Raw genomic sequence first — 12,635 nt, 5'->3', positions numbered from 1 at the left:
CAAAAAAAGAAAAAGAAGAACTATATACAACCAATGCATCTTAAGTTAGAAAGAAAGAAAGAAAGAAAGAAAGAAAGAAAGAAAGAAAGAAAGAAAGAAAGAAACAGAGTATTTTTGAACTCCTTTTATGAAGCAGCATTTTTCTAATACTCAAACCAATAAAGATACAACCAGAGAAAGAAAGTTACAGGTCAGTATACCTGATGAACATGTAAAGAATCTCTTCCATTTATTTTCAATGTTCCTATCTATGTGTTAGTACCAATGTGAAAGGAAACTTTTCTTGACCACACAGTGAAGACTCAAATCCTCCGCTTGGATCCAGTTCTCATGCTTTGCCATACCTTAACCTTTCAAATAATGAAATATGAATAATCTTATTATTGTTTACATCCCTCTGCTTGAGAAACATTTTAATTCTACAGAAAAATCAAATTAATGAAATTAAGTTTTTATTTCTCATTCAACAAACTTTTCAGCAGGTACATTTCAACTCTACTGGACAACAATGGAAATTATGATAATTTTTGAACACTTGAAGCAAAAAACCCAATCATGTTTTAAGTGAGTAAATTCACTTAATTGGTACAACAACCTTAATGGGTAGAAATTTTAATTAATCTTACTATATGGATAAAAAGCTGAGACATACAAAAAAAATTTAAGAACTTGCCCAAGACAAAGACATTGATAGATAAAGGGTTGAACTAGAACCTACATTAGAGTCCATGCCCTGAATCACTAACCCAATAAGACACTAGACAGGAAACTATCTTATTAATTGAATCTGGTACTTTAAAGGGCATATAAATCACAGGGATGAATATGAGTTCTTATTTATTTACTTGTGCTGACATATAAACCAAACAAAACTGTGGTTCATTCGTGAGTTAGAGAAACAGTGATTAATGGGGCAGTTGCTGAATGTTGTTCTGTGGTCTAAGAAATACATGAAAGCGCCTAGGAGGCTGTAAATTGGTGAATGGCGCTAGGATGCCCAGTGACGGGGCTCTCAGAGAGGGTGCTGAACGGCCGGGAGAACTGCGGACCCATAGATGAGGGATCCTGCTTCCCACACGGAAGAGGACTACAATTTGGAACGGACCAATCACGAACCACCGGCACCCGGAGGACTTTGCAGGAGACAGGACCTCGCGCCTTGGCAGCAGGTACGTTCCAAGCCCTTCCTGGGAGATTCGAATCCCAGTTTTCCATCGATTCTTTGCCTGACACCTCCCTGAAGTGTCCTGGATTCCTACAGTTTTATCCTATCCACTCCTCTCACACCGGAGGCCCTCGCCCACACCCCTGCATGTCAGTTGGGCCCCGAAGACGGTGGGATGATGCCATGGTGGGCCTTAGCCTTGGGGTCTGAGAGCAAAGTCTTGGAGAGCTCAGAAGAAAGAAGAGGAAGCAACCTTGTAGAAAGCGCCTACAAGGACTGGCCAGGGCTAGTGGAGCTGGAGAGAAAGGCAAGCCCTGGGATGCCCAAATCAACAGCCACAAAGCTGATGAAGGAAACGGAACTAACTATCGCTTGCCAGTGGACATGGTGGAGACTGAGCCTTGAGAGTCATTATCTGTCTCTGCTAAGTAGAGAACTCAATAAGCACTGAGTCACTAACTTGTCACCGAGTTTCTCTGGGAAAAAACAAATTCATCGAAATAATCTGGACCTAGGAAATTGGGAGAAGAGGGCAATTAAGACATCTAGAAATGATTGGGAAAGGGGGTGCTCACCTTTAATCCCAGCATTCAGGAGGCAGAGGCAGGAGGATCTCTGTGAGTTCCAGACCAATTTGTTATACAGAATGAATTCCAGGACAGCCAGAGATACACAGAGATACCCTTTCTCAAAAAGCATCTAGAAACGAATGTGTCACAGAGATAGCAAGAAATAAAACGTGGAATATTAATGTTAAGCTTCTGTGATGGGGACTCCTGTCCAGTTCTCCACAGCCTAGTCCCCAACACACACACACACACACACACACACACACACACACACACACACACACCTGCAAAGCAAATGCATTTCCACTAAGCAACATCCTCAACTTTGGTTACATAGATGTTCTATGAAGGAAAATAGTTGGAGAAGATTCAGACTCAAATTAAAATGCATTTGGTTCAGGAATCTGGTTCTAAGAACCAGTTTTTAAAATTTATTTAAAACATTAGAAACTAAAAAGAAAAAAAAGGAGAAGTTTTTAAATACTTCAGATTGCCCTCTAATTTAAGTAACAATATCAAGTAGTGTTTTTATTTTGTTCACTAAACTGGAAGTACATAGCGAAAATTCAGATTTCAAAACCATTCAAAGCTGCTACTGTCGAGTAACATATAAAGAAGAAAGTGGAATTTCTTGATGGAGTAACATCAGGCAATGTCTGGTTTGACAAGAATATGACTACAAAAAAGTATTTTGAATATCATTTATTTTGGACTAGTTCACATCCAATGCACGGGCTTGTGGTCTTTTCCCAAATCTAGAATAGCTGAGTTTCAAAACTATTTCACCACTTTTTTTTAATGTAAGAAAAATCTAATGGCAAGTATTTCGTACTTTGGTATTGTATTAATCTTGATTCTAATAAGACACCTTCCTACTCCCACATTTAAATACTGGCTGCATTCTGTTTCCTCGTCCTGTGTGGCTGAGTTCACCTATGGTATTCTGAAGCATTTTTATAATTGGTTCCATAGAGTTAAAACAAACTGTCCTTATTTCAGCTGTTACCAAAAATTAATCATATCTGCCCACCTCCAAAAGCATACAAATAAAGGAATATTTTTGTGAGTACTTTATTTTCTATGTGTCATTTATTACACAAACATGTGTCATTTATTACAAAACATAAAACATAAGCAGGCTAACAATATTTGTGGGATAACACTTAAACAAGCATGTTTAGAATATTAAGTGAAAATGCTTACCTTTAAAAATTATACCTCAAATTGAGTAATAGATCAGATTTTAAATACAGTCATGCTGAAAGGCAAAGAAAATATAGTAATTATGATATATCATAATTATATATTATATTCATTATATGCATATATAATTGTGATAACAATAGATAATACAAATCTAAAAATGCAGTGATTTAGATTTTATTAAATATTAGAAGCAAATGATTTCTAGACATACACACATAACCACACAAATTTTAAGTATGTTTACAGTAAATTTGGCAGGGGTGAGGGTGGAAAAGAATATAGAAAAGAATACATTTAACTGCAGTTAATACTGAGTATATCAAAAGTTCTCCCTGTGAACTGGAGCCCAGAGGACAAATATTTTAGTGTTTGAATTATGATCAGTGTTGTAAAGCTTTGCATTTTTCTTAGTTACTATTGTTTATTTTTCATTATTTCAGGCATGCATCAAAACAATGAAGGAAACATGAAGAAGATGAGCAGTGTAAATCTCGACAAACTTATAGATGACTTCTCACAGATAGAAAAGGTATGTAAACACAGGATAGCAAAGGGCTATAGAGAAACAAAAGAGATTTTTGTCGAGGGGAGAAACTGGGAAACTGGAAGAAAGGAAAATTCATTTAAAAAAAAAATGTGAACTAGAGCTGAAAAGATTTCTCAGTCATTAGGAGCATTGGCTGCTCCAACAGAAGACCAGAGTTCAGTTCCCAGCACCCACTTGGCAGCTTACAACTATCTATAACTCCAGGTCTAGAAGATGTAGCACCCTCCTCTGGCCTCTAAGGGAACTGTAGACTCATAGTGCACTTAGGTATAGTCAAAACACAAGCATAAAATACAAATAAATAAAAGTCTTAATTTTAAAAATATAATGGTCAGTGTCTACATTGGCTTTCATGAGGGGCTGTTACCTTACTGGGAGACCCAAATTTTGTTCTGTTTCTCATGTTTTATGTGTTTCATAGCCGGGCAGTGGTGGCACACACCTTTAATCCCAGCACTTGGGAGGCAGAGGCAGGCGGATCTTTGAGTTCGAGGCCAGCCTGGTCTACAAAGTGAGTTCCAGGACAGCCAAGGCTACACAGAGAAACCCTGTCTTGAAAAACAAAAACAAACAAACAAACAAAAATAATGTGTTTCATGCAGGCTATATTTTGTATTTTAGTCTTTAAACATGAATATTAACTATGTTTGCTAAATAAGAAAAGTGTGGCCAGCCATGGTGGCACACATCATTAATCCTAGCACTCCCGAGAGAGTGGCAGGCAGATCTCTGAGTTCAATGTCAGCCTGCTCTACAAAGCGAGTTCTAAAACCAGCAGGGCTACACAGAGAAACCATGTCTCAATAAATTAAAAAAAGGGGGGGGGGTGCTGTGAAGGCTGAAAATTCATAGGATTGCTGAGAATTCATAGGAATGCTGATTTATTGTCCCAAAATCTCAAAGAATAACATGCCACGAATTTGAAAACACCAATAAACTTTTTTTCACTGTATGTCATTAGACTAAAATGTATTGTTTTGTTAAATAGGCGTACCTTTTAGTTTAAAAGAAAATGAGCCAGATTTGAATAATGAAAATATGTTTTGCTAAACCCTTTCTTGTATTTTTAAAACTTTAATATTTTATTTATTCTTTGACAATTTCATACATCTATACAATGTTTCTTGGTCATATCCAACCCAAATTCCCCACACACATGCTGTGGAGGATGGACCCCTAACCCCAGTACTTCCCCTACTACACTTTCCATCTTTTCTTCCTCTTCTCTTCCCCTTCCTCTTCCTCTTCCTCCTCTTCCTCCTCCTCTTCCTCTTCTAGCTCACTAAGTGCAGCTAGTGTATCCTACTGTATGCATAGGGATGTGAGGTCACCCACCAGAATCTGGTACACCTACCAGCAACCACCTGCACCCCCTAAGAGATTACCCCCTCCCACCTGTGTCAGTTGTCAGGAGCTCCTCAACTAGAGACAGAGCCCATAGCTTGGGCCCTTCCCTGTCACACTGCAGTGTTGACTGGCTTGCTCTTGTACAGGCCACGGCTGCAGCGAGTCCATGAGTAGATCAGCCATGTCCTGCCCAGAAGAGAGTGTTGTGCAGCACCAGTCCTCATCCTTGGGCTCTTACATATTTTCTACCTACTCCTGCACAAGGCCCTGTCTCGCTTTAACTTATACTAACATAGAAAAATGTTGCCGGGCAGTGGTGGTGCATGCCTTTAATCCCAGCACTTGGGAGGCAGAGGCAGGTGGATTTCTGAGTTCGAGGCTAGCCTGGTCTACAGAGTGAGTTCCAGGACAGCCAGGGCTACAGAGAGAAACCCTGTTTCGAAAAGCCAAAAAAAGAAAAAAAAGAAAAATGTTCCTGGGGCAAGGAAGCAAATGACAGATGTATTTTGCCAATGTTAAGAAGAAAATGGCAGAATCCTCACAAACTCCAGAGTAGTTTTAATGAAAAGTGAAGTAGGTTCATATTTCAGTCTTCTACCATAATGATCAATTATAATATTGAACATAGATTCATTTAGTTTTCTTATTCTATCTATTCTGTTTTCCTTTTCTTTGCCTAAGCACATTTCTAGATGTATTTATCTCTAAATGCATCTTCCTGATAATTAATATAGCACCAGAGAAAAGAAATAAGTACTTGTATGAGAAAGAAGTGCCATATGATTAGGCATTGATTTGAATATACACTGTCATACGCTCAAGCATCTTAAATAAAAATAATCGTCCATTTTTTAATTTGATATGGTGTCCTGATAGTTAGACTCCTACCTCTTAGTTACATGAGTGGTAATACGGGTGACATAATACAGTGTGAGTTGCTAAAGATAGGAATAGGGAAGTGGATAGATGTGTGGAAAACATAGGACTGACAGTGAATTGATAAACCTGAAGAGTTCAAGGAAGCTTACTGTGCTGTTTACAAAGAAACCAGAGACATGTTCAAAATGCTTATTTGTTGTCTGAAATAGAAAAACTATAAGCAATAAATTTTCCCTAATACCATCTTTAAAAATAAACCTCAAAACAGCTGTAAAGACCATGCAGTCGATCTGTGATTGTGACATTGCCTCCCAGATAACAATGCTAAGGGGAGCAGCTAAGTGCAGGACAGAATAGATAGCACAGTCATGCTGTCACAGAGTACTCTGGAAACAATACAAGGCATTAGTTTTGGCTTGTGCTGGTTTGGGTTTTGAGACAAAAGCTCACTGTAAGTGTCCATTCTGGACCTAAATGCCAGGGCTCAGGAGACCCTCCTGCATCAGCCTCCACAGGAGCTGACAGTGGGTATCCACCATCATGCTTGATAGATGCCTGTGATTGATATGGGTCTAAAAGTTGAATAATTGAAAGAGAATTGTTCAGGTTAGCTCATTTAAAACCGGCTGATTTAATATTTTACCATGCCACTCCCCACGAGTGTGTGTGTGCATGTGTATGCAAGAGAGGGGGTTGGGGGGGAGTTAGTTAGTTTCTGGAACTGAAATCTAAGGAGGTCTCATGAATGTTAACATAGTACTTTATCTCTGGCCTGCATTCTCAAACTGTCTGTGTTACTTTTAAAAGTAAATCAGAAAGTCATACTCATCTATTGAGGCAGCTGATGTTACCCCTGCATCTATAATCTATCTTAAGTGCACATAGAACTTTTCAGACTGCTGTCTTGCTAAACTCTTTTTAGTATAGCTCCAAAATACATGAAAACCTGGAATGAAGGAAGTTGAGTCTTCTAGCAGATGCTGCCCATGTATGAAATGACAAACTGAAGCCTCAGTACAGTATGATTTATTTGAAGTTACATCCAAAATTCAGTTATTAGACTTTCAGATGTTAAATGATGTGTGTTCTCATTTGTCTTCATATTCTTAACAGAAGAATCAAAATAGTGTCATTGATTTTGTGATAGCATGTATCCAATTTCTTCTGCAGAAAATGATAGAAACCACTGGAAAGAACAACCTTCTGGATATTCAGTTGGAAAAGACTAACAGTTTACTAAAGATAATGCAAACAAAAGAAACCTCGATGAAAGAAGGTCAGTTCTTTGCTGCCTAAAGAAATAATAATCAAGGAGGGTGCTCACTGCAGTGTCTGACATGATACCTTGCATTTGTAACCTACCATATGTGCATACAGAACTTTCCAGAGTGTTGTCGCATAGTAGTCTATAGTATAGCTCCAAAATATGTGAAAAGAACAGAATGAAGGAAGTTCCATTTTCTATCAGGTACTACCCATGTAAGAATTGGCAGATTGAAGGCCTAGTACAGATCTATAAAACCACATGGGGCAAAGCTTGAGCTCCTGCTACATAAATGTAAGGCGAGTCACCAGTTTTAAGCGTTACAAATGAAGCTGTGAGCTGACAAGGTGGCTCAGTGGGAAAAGGCATCTGCAGCCAAGTCTGATGACCTGAGTTTGATCCACAGAATCCACATACAAAAAAAACAGTATCAACTATCCAGAACTATCCTCTGACTTACATGGGTCATTTGTATGCATGCACATGTACACACACACACAGAAAGTGGTAAAATGTAGAAACATTTAAAATGAAACTATAGGCATATATTTTCTTTTTGTATTTAGTTCTTCTTTTATCATTTTCCCTCCCCTTTCCTTCCTCCAAGCCCCTCCCCTATATCCCTGCTTGCTTGCTTTCAAATACTTAGCCTCTTTTTTTTCTTGAATTGTTGTTATATGAAGTTGTGTATATGTGTACAACCTGCTCTGTCTATATAAAGTTACTTGTATATATGTTTTCAAAGTCGACTGTTTAACACATACACTCTTGCTGTGTCTCCTAAGAGGACCTAAGTAGGAATAATCAAGTCCCCAGATCTTATCTTCTAATACCTTTCTCTAATAAAAGGACTGGGTTATTGTAGGATTAGGATTAAATTTATACTGTAAGATTGAAGAAGTAACTTGTAGTGTCACAAGAAAGACAGTACTCCAACAGAAGGAATAGCCAGATGTGGTGTGACATTACAGGATTCCAGCACACTGAAAGAGGAGGATTGTGAAGTCAACCCAACTATGGATGCAGAGAGAGAGACTTTCTCACCTCAAAAATACTTTTAAAGGGGAAAGAAATGAAAAAATAAACCCTTAATGATAGAATTTCTCAAAAAACAACTGAAAGACCTCTCAATGACAAAAGCTGGAATGATTTCAGCAACAGAATAGAACAGTGTTGAATTATACCCATAATGCGAAAACAAATAGCCTTAATCCCCTTTTATGAATGAATAATAAAGTAAGAAGAAACAGCTCTCCAGTGTGGCAGAATTCCAAATGGTTTATATAGAAAATTTGTTCTCAAATAGGTGGACCATGACTCTATGTACACTGGTAAAGTGTTGGCTGAGAAAAGTAATTCCCTTTCTGTAGGGCAGTACATAACATAACAAGGTAGAATATATAAATTACATAGTGCTGAAATGGGCAAATTCTCCCTCAGCCATGTGATCAACGACATCAAAATTAATACCATACTAACACCATGTACCTTTGATGTGATATGATTTGATGAAAATGATGCTTTATGTTTGTAAACTTCTCCCCATTTCTACAGCCCCATTGTAATCATGAGATAAGTGTCACACAGATTCTCACAGAAGGACGTGATCAATAGTTCACAACATTGTCAAGGCCATTAAAACAACAGAAACAAAACTGTCAGAGCAGAAAAGCCTCAGATGGCATGGCAGATAAAAATAAAGTGGAGTGGTGGGGAGCCTCCCAGGAGACCCAAAAGAAGTAAATTATGGAAATATGAATAAAGTATGAGTTTTAGTTAATAGCATATAAATATTGTTTCATTAGTTGTAATAGACACACTGTACTACTAGACACTAATGTAGAATGATAACAGAATAATAGACCACTATTGACTGGCTATAGGGTGTGTATATATGTGTGTGTGTATGTATGGATGTATATGTGTGTGTGCATACATAAATATGTATGTGTGTATAATCTTTGCAATTTTCTACACATCTAAACCATTATTAATTGTAAAAAAAAGATAAAACCATAAAAAACTTTTTAAAGTACTTTTATTATGGAAAAGATTTTCTTTTTTTTTAATGTATTGATTATATTATTTATGTTATCCCCCTTCCCAGCTTCCCCTCCAAAACCCCCATCCCATCTCCTCCCCTTCTTTGATGAGGGTTCTCCCCTCATAAAAGGTGCTCCTCACCTCACCTCCCTGACATTCCCCTACACTGGGGCATCGGGCCTTCACAGATTCAACAGCATCTCCTCCTGCTGATGCCAGATAAGGCTGTTCTCTGCTACATAAGCAGCTGGAGCCATGGGTTTCTCCTTGTGTACTCTGGTTGGTGGTTTGGTCCCTGGGAGCTCTGAGGGGGTCTGGTTAGTTGATGTTGTTGTTCTTCCTATGGGGTTGCAAGCCTTCAGTCCTTCCCCTAGCTCCTCCATTGCTGTCCTCATGCTCAGTCCAGTGATTCGCTGCGAGCATCCACATCTGTATTTGTCAGGCTCTGGCAGAGCCTCTCAGGAGACACCTAAGTCAGGCTCCTGTCAGCAAGCACTTCTTGGTGTTAGCAATAGTGTCTGTCTGGGCTTGGTATCTGTATATGGAATGGATCCCTAGGTGGGGCAGTCTCTGGATGGCGTTTCTTTTAGTCTGTGCTTTACACTTTGGCCCATATTTCCTTTAGACAGGAGCAATTCTGGGTTAAAAATTTGGAGATAAGTGGGTGGCCCCATCCCTCAACCGGGGGCCTTGCCTAACCTCTGATTATGGTCTCTACAGGTTCTCTCTCCCCTTTGTTGGGTATTTCAGCTAATGTCATCCCCGTTGGGTCCTGGGAGCCTCTTGCTTTCCTGGGATCTAGGACTTCCTGGTGGCTACCCCCAGTTTCCCATCCCCCATTGCTATACACATCTGTTCAATTTCCTGATCCTCTGTCTATCATCACCATCTCCTCCCATACCTGATTCTGCCCCCTTTTTTCCCCTCTACCTCCTCTCTTCCTCCCAAATCTCTCCCATCCTCTGCCTCCTTTGAGTATTTTGTTCCCCCTTCTAAGAAGAACTGAAGCACTCACACTTTGGTCTTCCTTCTTTTTGAGCTTCATATGGTCTGTGAGTTGTGTCATGGGTATTCTGAGCTTTTTGCCTAATAGCCACTTCAAGCTTCAACCACTCTGGAAATCAGTAGGGTGGTTCCTCAGAAAATTGAACATAGTACTACCTGAGGACCCAGGTATACCACTGCTGGGCATATACCCAAAAGATGCTCCAACATACAACAAGGACACATGCTCCACTATGTTCATAGCAGCCTTATTTATAATAACCAGAAGCTGGAAAGAACCCAGATGTCCTTCAACAGAGGAATGAATACAAAAAGTGTGGTACATTTACACAATGGAGTACTACTCAGCTATTAAAAACAATGACTTCATGAAATTCTTAGGTAAATGGATGGAGCTAGAAAATGTCATCCTGAGTGACGTAACCCAGTCACAAAAGAACACACAAAGAAAAGCTATTCTAAGCTATGTCAAAATCATAACACATTATTTTAGTTTAAATTTGGTCATTGGTAGATCTTGTTGGAACAGTTTTAAATATAGAGAAGACTGGGTAGAAGTATAGAAAATTCCCAAATGTTCTCTGTTTTTCCCAGTTTCTCTGTCATCAACACCTTGCATTTGTTATAGTTCCTGGAGCAACATTGAATCCATATCTCACCTGGGCTAGATCAACCTAAAAAGAAGAAAAGTTCATTTGAGCTTAAACTTTTGGAGTGTCCACTCCGTGACCATGTGATCCCGTTGCTTTGGGCTTGGTACCTCATGATGGCATGATTCATAGCCTTATGCCTGGATAGGAAATGGAGGAAGGGAGCTGGGTCCACAGTTCCCTTTGAAGGCATGCATCAGTGACCTAACTTGTTGCTAGATTCTGTCTCTTAAAGTTTCTACAACCTCCCAGTGGCTCCCTGAGCTAAGAACCAAACCTTTAGTCTATGACCCTTTGGGAGACATTTCAGGTCCAAGGCTGAAGTGATGCTTTAATTGCATTTAATTATTTCAAACTACTCTATGAAATAGTTACTAATACACAAATTGATAATTAATACTAAACCCTAAATTTACACTAAAATCGTTATCTGTGTACTAAATTATTAAGAAATTACTTAATAATCAATAAAAATTGATAAGACAGCATAATAAATTCTGGAAGAAAGGATAATGTAGATTAAAGTTTGCAAAGACAATGAAAAGCTTTTACTGTAAATCACTGAATGGTAATGCAGTTCATGATTTCCTTAGCTACCTAATTTCTAATGGGGAAAATGTGGTGAGCCTGCCATCTTGTGTTCAATTTTTTAAAATACTTTTTAAGAACTCCAGTATGCACAGAACATCAAGGTGATTTTCACTTGCTAATTACTGAGGAAATGTCAGCTACCTTATTTCACTAATTGCTAGATTCTTTCAAATAAATGATGTTCATTGCGATAAGGAGAAGTCCTGACAGAGCATCTCTCCTGTTACATCATCTAACGCAGTAACATGCGAAGCAAGTTATCAGCTAATGCCTACCAAGCAAATGCAAGTTAACCAGATTCTGTTACTGGGGAATAGCAGCACAAAAAGGGAAGGTGACGGAGAGCTCCTCCTCTCCTCTTTTTCCTCCTCCTCTTTCTCTTCTTCCTTCTTTTCTTTCTCTTTCTCTTTTTTCTTTCTCTTTTTTTCTCTTTCTCTTTCTCTCTTTCTCTCCTCTTTTTCCTCCTCCTTCTCCTCCTCCTCCTCCTCCTTTTCTTCCTTTTCTTCTTCCTCCTCTTCCTCCTCCTCTTCCTCCTTCTTCCGGTAGGGAAGTCACAAAGTTGGGAGGGGCTGGACCTGGGAGGACTAGGAAATGAATATTATGGGGTGAATAATGTGAAATTCCAAAATAATCAATAAAATCAATAAAAATATTATGGGGGAGAGAGGAAGAGAGAGAGAATGGTTCTAGAAGATCGAGCTGTAGGCAAGCTTTTAGGGTACTTTCTTAATTGGTGATCAATGGGGAGGGCCCAGCCCATTGGGGTGGTGCCACCCCTGGGCTGATGGACCTGGGTTCTATAAGAAAGCAGGCTGAGCAAGGCAGTAAGCAGCACTACTCCATGGCCTCTGCATCATCTCTTGCCTCCAGGTTTCATCATAGCAAAAGTAGCCCTAACTAAAACATCAGATGTAATTCATCTTGAGTTGTCTGGTTGCTTTATTAAGATCACATCATTTTGAGTTAAATATTATTTTGTTTCAGTTCTTTCTAGAAAGATTTTCAAACAAATGTGTCTTATGTTTTAGAATGTATTACTCTGCATACTATGATAAAGGGGCTACAACAGACTGTTCAGTATCAACACACTTTGAAAGGTAAGTTAGGGAAATCATTCTTAAGAGCGTGGCTTGGGCACTGGAAAGATAGTTGATTGATAAAGTGCTCACATGAGTACACTCTGTAGAAATCATGTTTCAAATAAGTAAGGAAGAAGGGAAGGAAGGAAAGGAGAGAAGAAACAAGGAAGGAAGGAAAGAAGGAAGAAGTGAAGAAAAGGAAGGGAAAAGAGGGAATGAGGAGGGAGGGAGGGAGGGAGGGAGGGAAGGAAGGAAGGAAGGAAGGAAGGAAGGAAGGAAGGAAGGAAGGA

General features: G+C 39.1%; 1 protein-coding gene across 2 annotated transcripts in view; it reads left to right on the top strand.

Annotated features, from left to right (window-relative positions):
• Positions 1-1,146: 1,146 nt before the first annotated feature.
• Positions 1,147-12,635, top strand: part of Ccdc152 (coiled-coil domain containing 152) — a 23,398-nt gene continuing 11,909 nt past the window's right edge. For both annotated transcript variants that reach the window (XM_028784685.1, XM_028784686.1), the window contains exons 1-4: positions 1,147-1,169; positions 3,381-3,469; positions 6,884-6,989; positions 12,295-12,363. In XM_028784685.1, the coding sequence (XP_028640518.1) occupies positions 3,383-3,469; positions 6,884-6,989; positions 12,295-12,363 (262 nt within the window). In that variant the 5' untranslated portion in view covers positions 1,147-1,169; positions 3,381-3,382. The remainder of the gene's footprint in view (positions 1,170-3,380; positions 3,470-6,883; positions 6,990-12,294; positions 12,364-12,635) is intronic.

This window comes from Grammomys surdaster, unplaced genomic scaffold (assembly GCF_004785775.1).
Source record: "Grammomys surdaster isolate TR1022 unplaced genomic scaffold, NIH_TR_1.0 124640, whole genome shotgun sequence".
Lineage (NCBI taxonomy): Eukaryota > Metazoa > Chordata > Mammalia > Rodentia > Muridae > Grammomys > Grammomys surdaster.
This window is presented reverse-complemented; position numbering and strand designations above follow the sequence as displayed.